The sequence below is a fragment of the Ipomoea triloba genome, chromosome 15 (assembly GCF_003576645.1).
Source record: "Ipomoea triloba cultivar NCNSP0323 chromosome 15, ASM357664v1".
Lineage (NCBI taxonomy): Eukaryota > Viridiplantae > Streptophyta > Magnoliopsida > Solanales > Convolvulaceae > Ipomoea > Ipomoea triloba.
Genome location: NC_044930.1, coordinates 6,877,896 through 6,898,807, shown reverse-complemented (window position 1 = coordinate 6,898,807; position 20,912 = coordinate 6,877,896). Strand labels below are relative to the sequence as shown.

Here is a 20,912-nt window from a genome sequence, read left to right as displayed (position 1 = left end):
GGGGGGGGGGGGGGGGGGGGGGGGGGGGGGGGGGGGGGGGGGGGGGGGGGGGGGGGGGGGGGGGGGGGGGGGGGGGGGGGGGGGGGGGGGGGGGGGGGGGGGGGGGGGGGGGGGGGGGGGGGGGGGGGGGGGGGGGGGGGGGGGGGGGGGGGGGGGGGGGGGGGGGGGGGGGGGGGGGGGGGGGGGGGGGGGGGGGGGGGGGGGGGGGGGGGGGGGGGGGGGGGGGGGGGGGGGGGGGGGGGGGGGGGGGGGGGGGGGGGGGGGGGGGGGGGGGGGGGGGGGGGGGGGGGGGGGGGGGGGGGGGGGGGGGGGGGGGGGGGGGGGGGGGGGGGGGGGGGGGGGGGGGGGGGGGGGGGTAAACAAATGTTAAAAACTAGAAACTAGACAAACTAATGAACAACAATTTGAAGTCTATTGAAGTTTGCCATGACGTTATGAAAAGATGCGATAGAATTGAGGTAACCCATATCCACAGTTAATGAACAAAATAGAGCCACTGGCAAAACGACTAGGGTTGCAAATGAAGACAAGAGGACACCTGAGCTCTTTGGCGTGCCTCCTACGAGCCTAAGAGACATACATTCTACTACTTATTGATCAAAATTGGTGTTCCCCTCATGAGGGGTGTTGTGATGGCTAGTTAGGTTGTTCCTGGGGGCCAAGGTTGGAAAAAAAAACTATATAAATTTAATTTAAGTCTAATTGTATTTATTATGTATGTACAAAATAACGAGTTTAAAGTTTATGAAAAATATTCAACAATTTGAAATCTATAAAAATAGAGTCAAATATATCACAACTTAATCAACACACATTTATTTTCATGACATAACTATCAAGGAAACTTATGGTTTAGTAGACATTAGGTATACTAAATTAAAGCACTTTCTTGGAATAGAGTTTGCCAGGTTTGGTATATTTGTGAATCATAAATATGAGATAGATTTACTAGGGGTGTAAACCAATATAAACTCTCATTGAATAAAGCTTTAGGCTTCAACCTTGTAGAATACAAGTTCTTAATATTAAGTTCTTGTTGAAAAACTATTCTACTTGTCACACACGTCTAGATATATGCAAAAGTTTATGTAAGATTGATAAGAAGTTTTTTTGTACAACTGTCAAGTATCAGATACATTATAGTGTTAAAATATCATTCGACTAGAGATAGCTCTTGTAATGTTAGTAAATGATGCAAAGTAAATTTAAACACAAGTTAAAACTATCTATTTAGAAGCTAGGCCTAACGTTAATAGGTTGGGTTGATATGGTTAAACAAATAGCAAATAAGACAAGTAAAACAAAAGACTTGAGATTTAGTTGATTCAAGCTAATATGTTAAATATTGTGCTAAAGATTAGGGAATTAAATAAAGGCATAGGAAGTGAGATACACAAAAGCTTTGTATCAAGTACTATGGAAACAATTTGATACTCAAAACTTCCCCAAAGCTTTTTGGGTGTGTACCTGATGCAAGAGATATTGATGCCAATCAACAGCCACCATAGACTTTCCCCATACAAAGGTATTATTTTGGGTTACTTACACAATATATATATCAATTGCATATAAAGAGCGATGTTAGAATTAAGTACACATAGTGATACCATAGAAAGTATCACTTATCCATCCAAATAACACACCTTAAGCTTTTCCCTTGAATAAGCAAGTCAAAAGCTTTGTTGATGTCTTCAAAACCCACTTCATGAGTCACAAATTTATCTAGTTGTAGTTCCTGCACACGTAAATTAAACGAGGATCAATACTAGGACAATTAAAAGATGTGTTCCATTTCAACTAAAAGGCTAAGGTAATAGTTGGGCTAAGCGTATACTATTTATAATATTATACACTCAACAAGGATGAGTATAGAACTAAACAAAATCTATCACACAATCTGATCTCTTGTTGGTTTTATGGTAAGAACAAAAATGTCTACAGGACCAAGCATACAAAACGTAACCATTAAGCTGGGAAATGGAATTTATTACGATCAAAAGATTTTCTTAAATTACCCCATCTGTGTAACGCTTAGCAAGGATGGGGATATCAGATTTTGGCTTGAGACCTCCAAACAGTGATCCAGTGAGGGTTTTGCCACTGTGAAGAACCTCGAAAGAGCTCAAGCTCACCTGCTTTCCGGGCTGATCAACTCCTAAAACCACTGTCTTGCCCCAAGCCTGAATTCATATTCGAATGCCACAGACATCAGAACCAAATTTCACCGATCAACGTACATGTAAAACCTTAAGGAAGGGAGGGGAAAAACCTTCCGGCAGCTGGCGTATGCTTCTTGCACCAATGTTGCCTGGCCGACACATTCAAAGCAATAGTCTGCACCGCCCCCAGTCATCTCACATATCACCTGCTCAGGTGAACAAAGGATGAGTTTTTGTTGGCAGAAGCCGGTGAAGGGCCAAGTCCAACACCAGGTGGCAAGGGAGATTGTTAGGCAGAGACCTAAAGGGCCAAGTTCAACGTCTTGCCTCTCAATGTGGCAGTATAAAGAAATAAAGTTGGGCCTTCACTAGCTATAGTTTAGGCGTAGTAGTAAGCACTTAATCCTAACAGTTTTGGATTGACAGCTTATGCAAGCTTTGAATCAGAAAAACTACCTGGCTTACTGATTTATCCCCAATAGTCAAAGAATTGACAAAGTCGGAAACCCCAAATGTTTTACCTGCAAGAAGGAAGTGAGGAGTAATAGATGTAAATTTAGATGTTTAACAGAAAGAAGATCAAACCACAAAACTGAGGAGAAAGTGAAAGGGTATTCACCTCTCTCAAATTTATCTGGATTTATATCCACACCGATAATTCTTGCAGCACCACAAAGCCTGGCTCCCTCCGCAACCTGCAAAATAAATCTTATGACACCTCAAGAAACTCATACCAAAATTCATGTTTTAGCAAAATGCAGCAGGAATACCGCTAATCCGATTGATCCCAAACCAAAGATAGCAACAGTTGATCCCGGTTCCACATTCGCTGATCTGATTGCAGCGCCTACGCCTGAACAGAAAGCATGTGGAAATAAAGTCGTCTAGAGTACTGTTCCAAATTCAGCTTCCAATTCAAAGACTAAATGTAAATGTTTCTTTAAGTGAAAACCGAAAATAATCTCTGGGGCATACCAGTTGACACTCCACAGCTTAGGAGGCAAGCCCGGTTGGGGGGGATGCTAGGATCAATCTTTGTGACATTAGCAATGTCGATAACAGTGTACTGGCTGAAACTTGATACAAACAGGAAATGGTGCAAAGCCTCTCCTTTGAGGTCGGTGAATCGGCTTGTTTCATCTCTATGCAGAAGAGGAGAGGCCCTAAATGGAAATTTCGTGCAGAGATTGCTTTTCTTGGATTTGCAGTCTAAGCATTCTGTGCAGTCTGGCAAAAATATTGGAACTACTGAATCGCCTTCCTTAAAATCCTCAACATCTTCTCCTACACTCTCTACAATCCTAAATTTAGTACATATTGAAGAATTAGAATATAGTAGAAGCATAAACCTGGATTTTAATTAAGCTGTAAGTACTCTACAATTAACAAAAGAATATTCCAGATCACAAAAGTGAATCTTTGAAGAATCAAATTAGTGAAAAGAAACTGAGAATACCCAAAAGCTTCGTGGCCCAAGATTCTTGGAAAACATCCTGGGAATTGCTTGAGTAAGAAATCAGAAAAAACACACAAAAAGAAAAAAGAACAAAACAAAGCAGATTAGAAGGCTGCCTTTATCAGAAAATCTGTAAACGATAAACTAGCCATAATGTTTACTTGTAGTTTCCAGAAGAAAATATCACTGTGGCAGAGAGAAGTGCAGATAATCTTAACGCGAACTTCATGAGATTTTGGTGGGGCCACTATCACCTCCTCTATCACCAGTGGCTCCCCAGCTTTCCTTGCCACTGCAGCTGCATTGCATCCAATGAAACCAAACAACCAATGATTATAACGGTGAAACAGTAACCAAAGTAATAAAATGTCGCAAAAGTATACCTCTGCATCTAATCGGCTTCCCAGCTGTTTTCCCACTTGGCGCTTGTTTTTCTGCTTTTGAATCCATTTCAATTTTCAAGAACTAAATACAATATGCACAGCCACACACACTTCTCCCTCTCTAGTCTCTAGCACAAGTTTTGCTCGGTTTCAAAAACTGAGAAGAGAAACTGTTAATCCCATCATCATATCTCAATTAGTAGTGAGGATTTTGCATGACATGTGAATATATGCCCAATAGTTTGTTCTCTAAGTTAGACCAAAATAAAATTTAAATGGATTTGAATAAATTGAGAAAATTCACAGATGATAAAGAGTAACCACTAAACATTACAACAAAAGAGAATAACCACAAGAACTTGCTATACATGTTGAAGGGCATTACAGTAGTATACTTTATGATTCACATACACTAAGAATTCACAAATAAAGTATTCAAGTAAAAACTAATCTTTAAAATCAACAATACACTGATTAATTTAGGATGGAGAACACTGCTATTGAAGTTAATATTTGGAAAAAAAAAATCAAATGAGATTCAAAACAACACATGCCAAAAAGATTATGAATTTATGATGCCTTCTATATCAATGAGCATAAAAACAAAAAAAAAAATAAATAAATAAATTACCTGTATAAAGCCACAAACAGTCAATTAAATTGGATGGATAATCACAAAAACCAAATGCAGTGGAAACATTCAAAACTAATGTATTCAAATTTCTGCACTAAAAAGAGAAAGATTCTAATAGTCAAAGTGGCCAAAGTTAAGTTTTCTGTACTTTCTACTTCGTAGATAAGTTTGTTAAACGGATTCCTCGTATACACATAAGATTCTGCTTTTTAAAAGTTGTGCAATAGGTCATATATCTGTAAAGTTCAATTCTTTGTGAGCCAAATACATTTATTTTTAATATAATAGCAACCATCTACCGAAAGGGACACAGAAAATGGAAATTATACAAACTTGAAGCAGTCTGTAATTCATTCATCTTTATAATAACTTCAAGTGGTCAGCACTGAATGAAATCCTTACAAAAAAAATAATAATAAAATAAAAATCCCCAGTATCACAAAACAAGATTATTGCTCTACGGAGTTATCCTTTTACAGAGATGAATAGATGGAGAGATATTCATACCTACAGGAGAGGAGCTTGGGTGGAATGGTGAACACAACATTCGGCAGCCATCTTTATTTAACAAGAAGATTATTCAGTAAATTGGGAATCTTTAATTCTTTGCTCTGCATTCTTCTCTTGTACTGCCAGCGTCTTATTCGTTAGTATCTAAAGCTTGAAAACGTCAGCTGCAATGGTCCAAAATAAGTTTTTTAATGTTAGGTAATCGTCTAAATCCATTTTAATACGGAGTAATATTTACTCATGTTAGGCAGCATTGCCTAACTGCGGCTCACACCTATAACCTCTCGTTTGGAGAGCCATTTCGTACCACTATTACAGTCATTAAGCACAATTATAGTCAAACTAATTAAGTTGTTGACTTGATACTTATAATGTTACACTCTCAATAGAATAAAGGAACAACCTAGGAGTTTCACACACTGATTTCCCTTATCACTAAAAAAAATTACAACAATTCAATTTCTTGAAAAGTTATTGATGCATTTTTCTCACTTGAACTTTGCATACAATACCTTTTTTTTTAAAGAGTTATTACCACTTTTGATCTCTAGACCATTATTCACTCTCTACATTTGGCTACAACTATTAATTTTACTACATTTAGTACACAAGTATACTTTGTTACCACATTTTGTCCTCTCAACCAAATCTCTCGCAATTACTTACTTTAAAATATACACATTTTCACACACTCAAAATTGCTACATGAGAAAAATCACAAATTCAAATCTAAATAGTAAATACACAATATTATTACTGTAATTTTTTATGATACCAATCCTAAACGAGAGGAAATTTTACATTTTTCGAAAAGTTGTTGACATGATCAAATTTTTTATGTAGCTTAAACGCAAATATAATACTACCTTTCTCAACATGTTAAAGCGCAAAGAGTCAATATCGTTTTCATTGAAACTCAATCTCATGACCTATATTTGGGAGAGTCACTACATGACACTTGACTACAAGATCATTGGCAACACAAGTATGATCTAATATATATATATATATATTAGTACACTAATAGTATATATTCTTAAAAGTATAATTAAAACTCTATTATTAATGAGTGGACCAACCAATGGCTGAGAGTTGACATTGCAAGCACCCCACTCACCAATCAAACATGTTAGATTGTTAAGTTCAATAAAATACAGTATTTATGTCATACCAAATATATTAAAGCAAACTAAGCTTTCTTAACCTTAGGTGTCACTATCTTTCGAAAAAAAAATCCTAAGTGTCACTATCTTTTGAAGAAACGATAGTTTTTAATAATCAAGTTTCTGATTTTGCCAGACTATATTCTAGATTTTATAGATTAGCGTTAATACTCATGAAGAGATCAATCAAGCTAATTTTTATTTTTATCATTTTAATGTTTATTAAACATTTCATAATTAAAATAAATTCATTTAATACTATTGGTTTAGAAATAAAATTTAATTCAATTGTTAGTAGATTTTCTTATGTTATTAGTAAGTTATTATCAAAACAAAGAGTTATATATATTCCCTTTTATATGTTTCCTTTGCAATGTTTTTGCTTTAACCTTGTATTTTTATGTTATTTGTGCCTTTTAATCATAAGTAATTAGTTTAGGGGATTGGGTTAGAGTTGTATTATTTTTCTCAATGTTCTATTTGTGATTATGCATAAAGGGTAGATTCATAATCTAGGGTTCTTTGAGATATATTATGAATGATTTGTACTAAAATCTTGTTAATGTTTGACTGGCCACATTAATATGTTTTTGGAGGATTTTTTGCCACAATTAAAGTTGGGTCAATATTCCAAGTCACTCCTAGCATAATCCCTATTTCTCACTATGAAAATAAGAGAAATATGTGATTTTTTTTAATGCTTTGTATTTTTGAAAGACTTGGAATTAATATATCAATCGAGTTGAATTGGGTAATTTCTCATCCTAATTCTTGTTTAGATGGTCATGAGAGTGACTTTTAGACTAGAAATTTTACGTGCATCCCCTACATTCCTTGGTAATGTGTTATTCCTTAATCCTGTAGGTTTGCTAGCATCTAGTAGATTGTGTTATCTCTAACTTAAGTCTTATTTCCTTCATTTTATGTTTATATTTTGTTAATATGTGTTTATTCTATCTTACTTATCATTGCGTAGTTTCTTGTTGATTTTCTAAAACTTGTGACTAGTTGCTAATTATCACAGATTACGTGCCATAACCTCCAACGAAGATAAAAGTGTACACCTCATACATTCTCTATCTTTACTGCATCATGTAAAAAGGCATAAAATTTTTGCAAAGACCTATTGCAAATCTCACTCTACTGTGGAGTGCTGACTTTAGATTAGGTGGTCGACCACCTGAGATAGCCATAGGCCACTAAACCTAAATTTTGTAATGGAGAGGATCTGAGTTACAACTGGAAATTGTTGTGAACTTTATTATATTGATGCATGATCTGATCTGGATGGATAAGAATCACACATTCTTTGATTGTTATGTTGCTGTTTATATGCAGTTACTAACTATATATATTATATATGTTAATAAGAGAAATACCAAAATTGATATCTCTGCACTGCAATATCTCATTGAATAAGCTGAAAACCATCTTTTATTTCAGAGAACCAGAAAAGAGATGTTAGCTAGGATACTGTGAAAGCAGTGGAAACACCAGTGAAGTAGGAGTTGGGTGATTCTGATGCAACCTTGGATGACCCAAAATGCCTTAACCTGTAAACCCCAGGGCTAACCCCCTCTGGTATTTCCCACTCTATAGTTGCAGAGCTAGTCAAACTGGCAACACTTTCCTTCTTCCACTTGAAGAACAGTGAGAAATCATCGTCATCATATGCAGGCACCCACTGCTGGCCTTTCATCATTTCTACTACTGCGTATGTGCCTTCAGTTAACATATCGTTTCTCGGGTTGGCGCTCCAGAATGTGGCGTTCACCCGGTCCCCCTTCTTGAATGACCCCCCGGGGGGCTGGACGACGTCTTGTTTTATGTCACCGAAGTGTTTTCCCGGGGGAAGATAGTCGCCGGGGGGATCGGGTAATAGGCTGACCTGGGCTGAGAGAAGGTCCGGTGGTGAAGGGCCTTTCACGGTGATGTTGTGCCCTGTTGCTAATGCCTTGGCTAACTTGTTGAATTCTTGGATGTATGCTGATAATGTGTGTGGACCGTACAACGTTGATGCACCCTGCACCATAATTTACATTGCATTTGTACCCAATCTCTTGGAATATTATTATCTACAAATTCAATTTTGTTACCTAAAGAGCAAAAAATCTGCTTTGCTTTGTGACCTTAGTCGGCAAAAGATACGTTCTGTTAGGATATCGAAAGCTTGTCCAAAGCTATAACTCATAGTTAAAGGCATAATTTTATACTGCCACATTTTCAAGAGGTAGGATGTTAGACTTGACCTTTCAGGCCTCTGCATAACAATTTCCTAACCACCTCATGATTCTGAGCTTGACCCGTCCTTCACCGGGCCCCACCCAGGAGGAGCACAAAGAGATAAACCAGCTTTGATTGTTTATAATTAACACGAGTTCACACCAAGAAAGTTAATAGACCGTTCCTCCAGCTATGAGTCGACTTAACCAACTTTGAAGTTGTCCTATGGATTACATATTTATATATATGTTGAACAAGACAACTATAAATTATCATATAAATCTGTTAGGTTGTTACCTCGTAGCGCTGTTGGTTGTATTCTTCGAAAGTGGCTACGTACTGAGAGTAGGTGTTGGTTAGGCCAGCAATGACAACATGGGTCTCGTTATTGTATTCCCCATTTCCATTGCTTATCAGTGTCGCCTTCACTGCTTCCCTCAATCTCCGCCCGGCCATTGTTGTAAACTCTGTCATGTTCCCAAACGTTAGTTTCCTACTTCTTAATTAATTTCTGTCATGTAAAACACTAGTAGAAGGAAGCTAAGCTAGCTAAGAATGGAAAACAACCAACCTCCTGGTACCGACAAAATCACCAGTTTTCCAATCTTGAGTATTTGAATTGGAAGGATTGCAGGCTGCAGCCACAAGAAATTAAAAGCCCAAAGTTGAAGATATGTAATCAATTCAATGACAAAATTAAATATAAACAGTTAGATTGTTGAGTTAATTACCGCCCATTGCCAGGGCCAAAACATTTCGCCGGTGGTGAGCAAAACTTCCTTGGGCTTTTGGCATTCCACTTGGTAATCGCTTGGTTTTTTAATCGTATTTCGTAGAGCGATCCATATCTCACTAATCTGAAAATTGAATACTAGAAGTGATAGATTATATTTTAATAAAAAATAAGTGAAATATAGGAAGTAAATATTATATTAGTAACGAACCGTGTTGTTTCCCTGCTGGAAATCTTTAAGACCAGGTCCATCAGTAGTTCCGGCGGCGAAACCGGGACCCATTGCCGCCGGGCATGTCCTGACAACCTTGTTGCCCTCTAACTCAACCTCAATGTTTGTAAAATTGAGATACGCATGCCGATAATCAATCTTCCCCGTCAGCTCATCTGTTGCAGAAGTAAACAGATCAACTGCTTTCTGGAACTGTCTCTCCCCTATCATCCTCGTACTTGATATTTCATCTGGATACCTATTTATATATTACGCCATTATATTACATAATACATATGGACTGATCAAATGAGAACAATATTCAGTGTGAACTGTACAATCAGGCATTACAATATTGTAAAATTACATAAATCAATAAATGAACAAACAGACATTACTAGATACGCAATTGTAATTACAGGAATGCATATTTTCAGGATGCACAATCACTTATCCATATGCCCATATATATAAATTTGAACAAATTGAAAATGCATTTTATATATATATATCTGTACCCACGTACCCAGGTCCACGGCCAATGCAGAGCTGGTTGTTACCGTTGCAGGTTGAGTAGTTAAAGTCGCATGGCAATCCAGTGTCGGTGCAAACAGCACCCGCAACATTGGGGCTGACATCTCCGACGTTTGACTGGCAAAAGGCTCCGACGAATAATGTGCCGTCATTCTTCCTAACCTTAAATCCTTGGCTTGTGGTTTGATTGCATGATTGTCCTCCACCTGTGGCTGTGGCCTCCAATTTTGAGAATACCGGAGGAGTGTTTGGTGGTGGAGAGGAATTAGAAGAGGAGTTTTTGGCGAACCAGTCTTCGAAGAAGCGTGCGGCGGCGCCCTTGTTGTCGCCGCTGATGAGTTGATTGGTGTTGGACATGGAGGTGCCGTGAGTTGCGAACCAAGTGAATGCTCCGATGCTTTTGCCGCTGTTTTTGTCCACAAACTTCAACATTGTCATCAAGGTATCAATGTCTTTAGGATACTTAGCCCTTTCCTCCCGAGGGTTGAATAGGTATGCACTTGGACTCCTATTTATTCCCGCATTATCAACATCCCCTGCACACAATTAATCATTCATTGGTAACACTGTACTATTATTGACTCAGTAATCACAAGATTATAAGTTCAACTCTAATGGGAGCAACCTATTGATTTTCTTGGGTTGAGCTGATCACCTATGGACAACCTAGCTAGGCTGGTTTACCTTGTTGTAATTTTTTAATTTGTTGACTAAGGTCCCGACCAGTTTAGGTGTTTAGAAAATAAAAATGACGAGATTTTCAACAGTGGTTTTTTAGTGACCTTTGTTAATGAAGGCGGAGGAAGGCTTGAGAGTGTGGTGAGCTTGGACGATGCTTAGCTCGACTGCAGTGACAAGAGCATCAAATGACTGTCTGACAAAGCCAAGGGCTGTAAATGTGTAAGTCAAGTACTGTAAATAACCCCCAGGGCCAGCATGTGTATGAGTCCCACTAATTGCTATGTTTTCCTCATTGTACAAATCGCCATACCTTTAATCAAAAACACAAAATCAACAAATCACTTGATTACTATCTAAACATATTGTTCAGATCCAACACAAACCACCAAATCACCGAACTATTTAATACGCAGTATTTAGTAATAGTGAATTTTGTCTCATCAGTGGCGGCGAAGTTTAGAAAAATTGTTATAATTTTACACCCTAAATTATACCGTAATAGTGGATTTTGTCTCTATGTATGAGTGTCACTACTTTTAGTTCTTGAGTTGTTAAAGAAGTGGTGTTTTTGCCTTTTCATTTATGAATTTGTCAAAAATTTTAGCCATCAAGGCTATTATATTAATGGAATTGTACTTTTCTTTTTCTATACTTTAGTAGTTTAGTGGCCAGAAATGTGGATTACCAATCTTCGATACATTAATCTTTTAATTTTCTATTAGTGTAATAAATTCTTGTACTCTACATTTTTTGTATTTCTAGCCATTAAGCTATGGAGTTGAATCGTGATTTGGTGGGGGAGAAGACAAACAAGAGGTAAACTTCAATTCTATTATCATATTTGTCAACAACAATTATTAAAGAAAAATTATAAATTTCAATAGAACTTATAATAAAATAACTAGAAACGCTATTTTACTAAGTTATCATCAGAACTAAAAATGATGATACACATATAACACGTTAACTAAATGCTAGTGAGGTGAAATTAGTGGGTGAGTAGCTAGAATTAGCTGAACTGCATACACATACTTACCTCGACTTTAGCCTCTCAACCACTTTAATGGTGACAAGTTGAGAAGCCATCCCAGCATCAAGATTGACAAACGCAAACCTAGGACCTTCCGAACTCTCGGCCACGACGAACGCCCTGGCTCTCAGCCGGAAATGTATGCCGGCGCCGTTCTGATTCGGGTTGGCATACCCCATCAGGTTAACCTCTGCCGCCGGACCTGTCATGTCGTAGCTCCCAACTCCGATCAAGTATTCCCCATTTGCCACCACAATCACCGCACAAATCAAGCTTATTGCTACAATTACCGGTTTTCCTCTCATTTTTTGGTTTGCCTAGTTTAAGGAATTATGTTTGATGTCTTTGAGGTTAACTATTTATATACAAAGGTGTAAAGCTGGTAAATGCTGATGTATATGAGAGTCTAATTGGGTTTGGGAACTTTTGAGAAAGAGTAGACAAATTTGAAAAGGTTTTGAGGAGTGGAAAAAAAGAAAAAGAAAAATTATAATGAGATTATCATTTTCTGCAGAGCACCCGTAATCTCAATATATAGTATTTTCTCTATCAAGTATACTCTTCGTATTTTCAAAAAAAAAAAAAAGTATACTCTTCATACTTGTCTATTAATTAGGTAATAGAATAAATACATACTTATTTAGCTTGTAGTACTAAAAATAAATAAATAAATACATACATACCTATTTAGCTTTGTAAAAGAATAATGATTAAGGCTGTGTTTGGCAGAGCTTATTTAGGAGCTTATAGCTTATTTTAAGCTACTAATAAGCTATAAGCTTTGTTTGGTAATGCTCTCAAAATAAGCTAGTAGCTTAAAATAAGAGCTTATTTTGAAACGCTACTTCAGGTAGCTTTTCAAAAATAAACTAGTAGCTTCTTAACTTTTTTCCATCTTTATCCTTATTATTTTAAATAAACGACATCATTTGTCCCTCCCAATTAAAACTCTTTTGGCATTTTTTCTTCAATATGTTTCGTTGTAATTTTAATTTGATATTTGTGTTTGAACAATAATTTTTGTATGAACTAATTTTATAAATTATAAACATTTTGTTTTACTTTATATATTTTCAAATATATGTTCTTACTTTATATTTTATTAAATTATATTGATTTCATTATTTTATATTTTAATATGTAAACAAAGCTATTTAAATTTAAAACTAATTAACTTTTATGAAGATGTCCTTTTTAGTCTTTTTACATTTATCAACTTATCAAAAAGCTAATTTTACCAAACACTTTTAAGCATAACAGCTAACTTAACAGCTCTTCAGATTTCAGCTTCGAGCTTATAGCTTTTCAGCTTTCAGCTACTTTTCAGCTTTTAGCTACCGTTTCAGCTAGATTTGCCAAATATAGCCTAATTAATATTTACCTTTGACAAATACATGCCTATTTAGCTTTTTCCAACATATGTTGTTTGGAACTTGACTCCTCCTTTTGTCATTTTAGACATTGAGGATTGATTTGTCTTGATTTTTAAGACGTATATTTTTTTTTTAAAAAAAAAACCTAGCTTAAATACTTGTAAATTCAATTGAACATAATTTTTTAATACAATTAAACTTAATTGTAACAAGTTTAATCTTCAAATCCGATTCATTTGCATGTAAAGTTCACTATTAAGTATTAACATTTGAAATGTCAAATGGCACACCATCACAAATACAAAGTTCAAATAACATTAAAAAATAATGTCTTTTAAGCTTACGAATCAAACCTACCTTCATAAGTATAAAATTACATAAAACGCTAAAGAAATATTTTAATTAATATATTTGAATTTAAAACATTTTATCACAAATTCATAAATCAATATAATGTTACTCCATTTATTTAAAAAAAAAAAGTGAATCTTATTAGCTTTGGAATTTCTTGGAGCTGCGCATTGATTAGGACAGGTGACCTAGGAAAGGTGTTGCTATCATCAATTGAATATGAATATGAATATAGTAGTTTGCGAAGAAAGGTAGTTTTGTCTGTCTGTCTGATAGCTTCAATTCTTAGGCAGTTCCGAATGTGCTGGTTTTAGCAAAGTATGCCCTTTGTCTACTACGCTCGACATTTTACGACCTAATCGGCATATTTAATTCTAAGTGGAAAATTGATGGACTTAACTTACTCTTATCTCATTACATTTAAATTATCCAAATATGACTAATACAATTTAAAATGTTATTTATTCGATCTCTTGAAATCAATTCATGATACTACATTAATATCGAACCCACATTTTAAAAAATAAAGTCTGCCAATACTATATTACTTTAAATACAATAGATAGGGAAGGCCCGACCAGTGTGTTGAGAAAAATACAAGTCAATAAAAAATTTGTGGTTCCCTACAAGTTGGTGAGTGGTCAAGATCTATTATGATAGTATGTGGAGTATATCTACTTGGCCTATATTATTTAAGTGAGAACTATATTATTTCAGGCATCAGACAAAGATTGTCTAATCTCTTTCTTGTCTCATAATTACTATAAATATGATGTGTAAGTTTCAATCCCTACCCCGGATGAACGGAGATTGGGATTGTTGTGTTAACCTTTGAGGGTGATACCGTACGTTGTTGTGAGCTTGCACCAGTAGCGACGAATTCGTTTCTATCACAATGGTTATTCCATGGCATATCATTTCCTTAATTAATATAATTTCACATTATCAACCTAATTTTTCCAACAATATAGAAACAAATTACGTGTTGATAAGAGTGAAAATGATATATCGTCACGATGAGAAGATAGAACATGCATTCGCATTTCAGGGACATGCATTTGCGCTCCAAGGCCTATCGTTGTCAGCGTCGGGCCGTCGAGGCTGGTGGTGGCAGTGTTCGAGAGATTGAAATGTATGGTCTCGTTTTGGCACCAAAAAAAAATCTAAAATCAGCTCTGTCTCCATCTCCCCAAATAATTCTGCGAGCTAGATCATACAATCTACTAGAGCTAATTAAGTATTATAAATTTCTTAATTTTGTACTTTAAATTGTGCTCATAGTGGATTTAGGCTTCTATCATAATACGAGAACTGCCTCACAAATTAAGAATTTCCTAAGTTGTATTAAAAAGCTTTTGTGTCAAGACTACTATTCTAAATCATCATTAAGTGATCTCACAAATTTTCATAGAAGAATACTTCTGAACCAAGTTGAATATGGTGTGATTTACTTTACTACTATTATTTATCAGTTTTCAAAATAAACTTTTACATGAGATCCAAATCAAGTTATTGCAGCATTAGAGATTTAGAGGCACGAGATAGCACAGTTAGGCAAATTGTGCACTTAATTAGGCAAATTGTGCACTTAAGGCCGGACAAATTGTGGAGATAAGAATAGTTGCTAATTTGGAGAGGCAGTTGAATAAGCCTGTGGACACCATTAAAAGAAGCCCACCAACAAGTTGAGGGCAAATTATATTATGGACCATGTACAACAATTCATTTTTAGTTTATTGAAATATATTAAAAGTTCATTTTTGGTAGTATTGCTATCTATATACAAAAAATAAATATTCAAAAATGAACATTCGATGTATTACACATGAACATTTAGTATACTAAAAATGAACCTTATGTCTATAGTCCATCTTGCAATGTGGAACATGGTACATGGTATAGGCTCTGTTTGACAGAGTTTGTTTAGAAGCTTATAGCTTATTTTAATTTACTAATAAGTTATAAGCTCTGTTTGGTAATGTTCTCAAAATAAGCTAGTAGATTTTTAACTTTTTTCCATCTTTATCCTTATTATTTTAAATAAATGACTTCCTTTACCGTACCCCTCCCAATTAAAACCCTTTTGGCTTTTTCTTTTCAATATGTTTGGTTGTAATTTCAATTTGACATTTGTATTTGAACATTAATTTTTGTATGAACTAATCTTATGAATTATAAGAATTTTGTTTTACTGTATATATTTTTAAATGTATGTTCTTACTTTATATTTTATTAAAATATATTGATTTCATTATTTTATATTTTAATATATAAACAAACCTTCTCTCTCTAAAACCAAACGCCTTTCTCTGCTGCTCAACTTCGGCTTCCACCGCCGGCCTCCGGCCGGAGCTCTAATGGAGCTTTGAGCCGGCGGTTTTGGTCACCTTCTACTAGTGCTCTCGCTCTTCTTCCGCCCCGACCACCGCCGCAGATCTAGCCAAACTCCGTCCCGCCGTCGCTGCTCTCTTCCACCTCCTGCTGCCGTGCCGCCACCACCCTTCTCCGGCCAACAGCCACCGCATCCCACCACCACCTCCCTCCTTCGCAGCCAGACCCCCGCCTCCCACCACCGCTCCCTGCCGCACAAGCTTCTTCCTCCCTCCTTCCGTTTTCTCTCCCTTTGAATAAAATAATAGTAGGTAGGTTTTGGGGTTTGTGTTGGTAGTCTTGAACTCCTAACCCTACTTTGACTTTACCCATTTTTTATTTTCTCTATTATTGTGTTTTCCTCTCGTTAATTTCACGAGCATTTTCCTCTCGTTACTTTCACGAGCTTTTCATTTTCATTAGAATAAATCGTTTAGTTTGGTTTCAGCAAGTGTTGATCTTATCCTGGGCAACGAGCGAAAAAGAATGATGACGAAGACCCAGATCTTTGATGAAGCTTTAAGCTCCTTGAAGGAACATAGCTTCCTAGTTATGAAACAGTCTGCGATTTAAGTTTTCTATAGCATAATTAGAAAAGTTGTTTCTATGTCTGACTGTAAGGAATGGTTTACCATTTTATTGATCGTTGATATAAACGTTTTATGTTATGAATTAATGGAATAGCGCAGCTACGTTTACTTTCAAAAATATTTTAATATATAAACAAACCTATTTAAATTTAAAACTATTTAAATTATATGAAGACGTACTTTTTAGTCTTTTTAAATTTATCAGCTTATCAAAAGCTAGTTTTACCAAACACTTTTAAGCATAACAACTAGCAGTTTACCAACTCTTCAGATTTCAGCTTCGAGTTTATAGCTTTTCAGTTTTCAACTCATTTTCAACTTTTAGCTACCTTTTCAACTAGGTGCGCAAAACATAGGCACAATGATCGCAAGTTGAGCAGTATTCAGGGTGTGTTTGGTAAGTTGTTATGCCATGGATCCGGATCCACCTTGTATATTCAACATTATAACACAATTTTTAAATCTATATTCACAATTTTTGAACTCTATATTCACAAAAAATATCATTGGTTGAGGAAACGATGACACTAACGACATCGTTATTCTAGACGCAAGTTTTGGACCCGAGTTCATAGCATAATTTTCCCTATTTGGTTTGAGACTTTTTGCACCCAACTATAGGTTTTGATAACTATTACCATATTTGTTTGCCTACTTTTATCATCCTTCTATTGGATTCAAATCATTTAGTAATTTCAAAACTCGTTACCATTTTACCCCTTCTACTTTTGAATAATGGAATCAAACATAAGGGAGAGAAAAAAAAAAAAAAAAAAAACCCATCCATTAAATATAAAAGAGTCAATAGAGTCAATAGTATGTACGAAACAGATACTACATTGTAATAGAGTCAATAGTATTCAAAAAATATATATATATATATATATACACACACACACACACACAAACACACACTAGTCTTTTCTATGTGCGATGCGTAAAAATAAATGCCCAACATTAATATTTAATATTAAAATTATAGTTGTAATTTTTTAAAAAAAATAATATTTTATACTTTTTTTAAAAATCATAAAAGTTGTAGGACTCATATTATATATTAAAAAGTATATTTGATAATTTAGTTAATAATTATGTGAGTTTTAGCATTGTTAATTGTCGGCAAAATTTCACTTTACAGACGGATCAAATCACATGTACGTACAAAACTATGACAAAAACAATCAATCCATGTACAAAGTTTGGTATGCAAATTTAGTAGGAATTATATTGTGAATAGAAAATTTACACAGAAAATTCATGATTCTTCATTTTGGAGTGAGTACTGCTCATTTAATCCAACCGTTTATAAATCTCCAACCAACCTTTAAATAAGCGCAATAAATGAGTAACATATCTTTTCAAAAAAAAAATGAGTAACATATTATGATTGAAACCAAAATGGACTATATTGAAGAAAACTAAAAAAAAAAAATGAAATAATTGATTAGATTCGCATAAAATATGTAAATACGTCGATAATAGATGCAATTGGAAGTGAAATAGTTACACGGGGATACAATTAAGCAAAAGTTTCTCTATACATTTTATTTGTCCTTCGTCATCAAACACAATTTGGGAGAAGACCGGGGAGTATGGGTGATGGTAAATTTAATTAATAAAATTATTAGATGTCATTTACTTTATCTTTTGCATTTTTTTTTTTTAATTAGGAGGTACTGATTAGTGAAGATAGGGGAGGGCCATGCCATATATGGATAGAGGAGGACCATGCCTGCCATCTGGTTATAGCTAGAAACTTCATGGCTTAATAATTCTTTATCTCAAATAATATTTGCGTATTCAACTTCTCTAACTTTTTCAATGGAACATTACTTGTTGAAGTTGATTGACATCAACGTTACGTACCCCCACTCAATGTTCAATAATATTATTATTTTGATCAACTTTTCAAAATTTGGATATGTATTGTTTTCAACCAATCAATTATCAGAACTTGCCATTCAAAAATTAATTGTAATATCATTAGATATTTATGCAGTAGAGTACCATGCCGGACAGAGTTTCAAGTTCCACTATTTATGAGAGCTATCTTCGACTTTGTGGTTTTAAACCAATTAGTTATAATAGGCAACTTAAATTGTTTTACATCCTTATAACCATTTGTTGGGTATGGTCCGGCGTGAACTTTATCCAATACTCCAATATACATTTGGATAGGAACTGTAGACTAGCTACACATCCTTTAACTCGAAAGGTACTATGTTCCAATATTATCAAAATCTATTATATGAGATATCGATTTTGAATTTGATATATCAACATGACGAATTATTACAAAAGTTGCGAAATTTTTTTCGTTACAATCGTTTATACTGAGTCACATAAAAGTGCTAAGAATAGGATGAAATAAAATCTTATAATAAATATATATAGGAATCAGTTGATATTAAGCACATAAAGTACTTACAGCAAAGCATATATATCCTTCATCATCAAAAATACAAAAGCGAAGGGAATTAAGCAGAACAAAGCAAAGCAAAGCAAACAAAGCAAAAAAGCAAAAGATACAAATAATAATAATTATAACAATGACCATCAAAGAAACAGCACAATCATGGCAACCCCAGCATGCATAGCTTTCTTAATGACATTCCCCATCTTTCTCTTTCTCTTTCTCCTTTTCTTCCTCAGTCTTTGGGTGGTACCCAGGCAGCTTTTCCTTGATCTTGTCCAAGAACCCTTTCTTGGGCTCCCCATCGTGGTGCTCAGCCGCCGGTGCCGGAGGCGGCGGCGGTGCCACTTCCTCCTCAGCCTTCTTTTGCCCTCCTCCGGGGAGCTTCTCCTTGATCTTGTCCAAGAACCCCTTCTTCTCCTCCGCCGGCTCCTCGTCATCGCATTTCTCCACCGGAACGCTGGTGTCAACTTCACCCTGATGCTCTTCGCCGGAGAGTTTCTCCTTGATCTTCTCCTTCAACCCCTTCTTCTCCTTCTTTTTCTTCTTGATCACACCATCCTCTTCATATTCCTCCTCGCTCTAAAAAAAATAAGGTCAGATCAACCAGTCAAACTGGTCAGATTATTGACTCCATAACCAGAAAGTAAATGAAAATACAAAATCTATACTATAACTACTAGAAGCAGTCTACCAGCCTAAAGTAACCTAGGATCATTTATCGACTAAGGTTACAAAATGGAATTTACTGATTTTTAGGAAAAAATCCAGAGAGATTAATTAGGCATCAATGGATATATATGACTTACAGAGCTACTAGAGCTGCTAGAGGAGCGGTGGAGCGTTTTCTTCTCCTCCTTATACTCCACCCCGTGCGGCGGCTCGGAGACATGGACCTTCTCCCCAAACTCGCCGGAAATGGCTTCCTCCTCGGCGCAGTGAGGCTTCTTCTCCTCCTCCTTCTTCCCCAAGAAGTCAAGCAAACCCCTATCCTCAGCCTTGACAACCACTTGCTCCTCCTGGTCACGGTGGCACTCCTCCGCCATAATCACTCAACAAAAAAGGAGAAAAATATGAAAAGATTGATAGATACCAACACTACCTTAACTAACAGGCAATACAATCAATCAATATATGTTTTCTACAATATTCTATGCTTGGATTTGAAGGTGATGAAAAGAGTTCTCCAATGGGGGGCTTTTATAGGGATCTCGAACGCGGACGTTACGCTCTGGGGAAATATTTTATTTTTGATTTTTTAAATTTTGTTTTTAAAACCAATCGAAGAAAAACAAGTCATCAAACGCTGTCAAGTGATCCAAAGTGTGTGATTGACGAATCGACGTGGGCGGTTAACGTTTGGGCACGAATCGTTACAATTCAGTATGTACGATCCAGTAGTCTTTTTGCCGACATCTTACATGGCATGGCCCACATTTGGATTTCAATTTGTGTTGTCCCTATCTTTGTCATTAAGCTTTCTAAGGACTAAATACTAACCGTGAGTTTAGGAAATTAATAAGAGATTGTTTAAATAAATTATGATTGAAGTGTTTTAAATTGATTAATTGTTGCTAACTACTATGTAGTGTGATGATACTTTTATTACCATTTTAAATAGGTGGTATTTAACTCCGGTGGTAGGACATTATTTTTTGGACTGAAAAATATCGAGAAATATAGAACAAGTGCTACATTTTGTAAAGAATCATGAGTTTCAAAAAAAAAAAAAAAGTTATCATCTAAGACAAATTAAACTTAGGTCGGCACTAAAAATAAATTTACAAAATATTACCTATCTTAATTAAGAATTGTAAATGCTTGTTAAAAAAAAAAAAAAGAATTGAAAATGCTTTTTTCTCTTTCACATTATATTGATGTAAGATCACACATCTCATCAATAAAAAAGTAACGCATGAAGTCCGGAAGTCAAGCAGTACACATGCACCTGACTTGGAAGTAAGACTGAGTTTAGTGTGATTTTGTGATACTGAAACCGCTACTATTAAATGAATCATAGAAATCATGTAAAAGGTGAAAACTAATTTCACGATTTGTTTCCGTGGTTGAGATATTAACATTTCTCTACACACCTAAA

At 35.8% G+C, this 20,912-nt stretch overlaps 3 protein-coding genes across 5 annotated transcripts; all 3 read right to left on the bottom strand.

Annotated features, from left to right (window-relative positions):
• Positions 1–1,343: 1,343 nt before the first annotated feature.
• LOC116006899 (alcohol dehydrogenase-like 7) lies at positions 1,344–5,298 on the bottom strand. 3 transcript variants are annotated; one of them, XM_031247409.1, is made up of 11 exons: positions 5,140–5,298; positions 3,999–4,168; positions 3,777–3,913; positions 3,616–3,662; positions 3,135–3,460; positions 2,930–3,012; positions 2,779–2,854; positions 2,616–2,680; positions 2,270–2,365; positions 2,016–2,180; positions 1,344–1,735 (listed from the first exon to the last, which is right to left on the bottom strand). In XM_031247409.1, the coding sequence occupies exons 2-11, from the start codon at positions 4,063–4,065 to the stop codon at positions 1,619–1,621; spliced, it is 1,179 nt and encodes a 392-aa protein (XP_031103269.1). In that variant the 5' UTR covers positions 4,066–4,168; positions 5,140–5,298; the 3' UTR covers positions 1,344–1,618. The 3 variants fall into 3 exon arrangements, with proteins under 3 accessions (XP_031103269.1, XP_031103268.1, XP_031103270.1); XM_031247408.1 differs by having other exon boundaries at positions 3,999–4,155; XM_031247410.1 differs by lacking the exon at positions 5,140–5,298 and adding an exon at positions 4,630–4,705 and having other exon boundaries at positions 3,999–4,155.
• A 2,401-nt stretch (positions 5,299–7,699) lies between these two features.
• LOC116006395 (neutral ceramidase 2-like) lies at positions 7,700–12,141 on the bottom strand. The gene is made up of 8 exons (XM_031246747.1): positions 11,724–12,141; positions 10,789–10,997; positions 9,999–10,542; positions 9,473–9,731; positions 9,260–9,385; positions 9,100–9,163; positions 8,826–8,995; positions 7,700–8,328 (listed from the first exon to the last, which is right to left on the bottom strand). Exons 1-8 carry the CDS (start codon positions 12,020–12,022, stop codon positions 7,771–7,773), a joined length of 2,229 nt encoding a protein of 742 aa, XP_031102607.1. The 5' UTR covers positions 12,023–12,141; the 3' UTR covers positions 7,700–7,770.
• Positions 12,142–18,761: 6,620 nt separating this feature from the next.
• Positions 18,762–19,997, bottom strand: LOC116006642 (phosphoprotein ECPP44-like). The gene is made up of 2 exons (XM_031247091.1): positions 19,624–19,997; positions 18,762–19,396 (listed from the first exon to the last, which is right to left on the bottom strand). The coding sequence occupies exons 1-2, from the start codon at positions 19,858–19,860 to the stop codon at positions 19,004–19,006; spliced, it is 630 nt and encodes a 209-aa protein (XP_031102951.1). The 5' UTR covers positions 19,861–19,997; the 3' UTR covers positions 18,762–19,003.
• Positions 19,998–20,912: the final 915 nt, after the last annotated feature.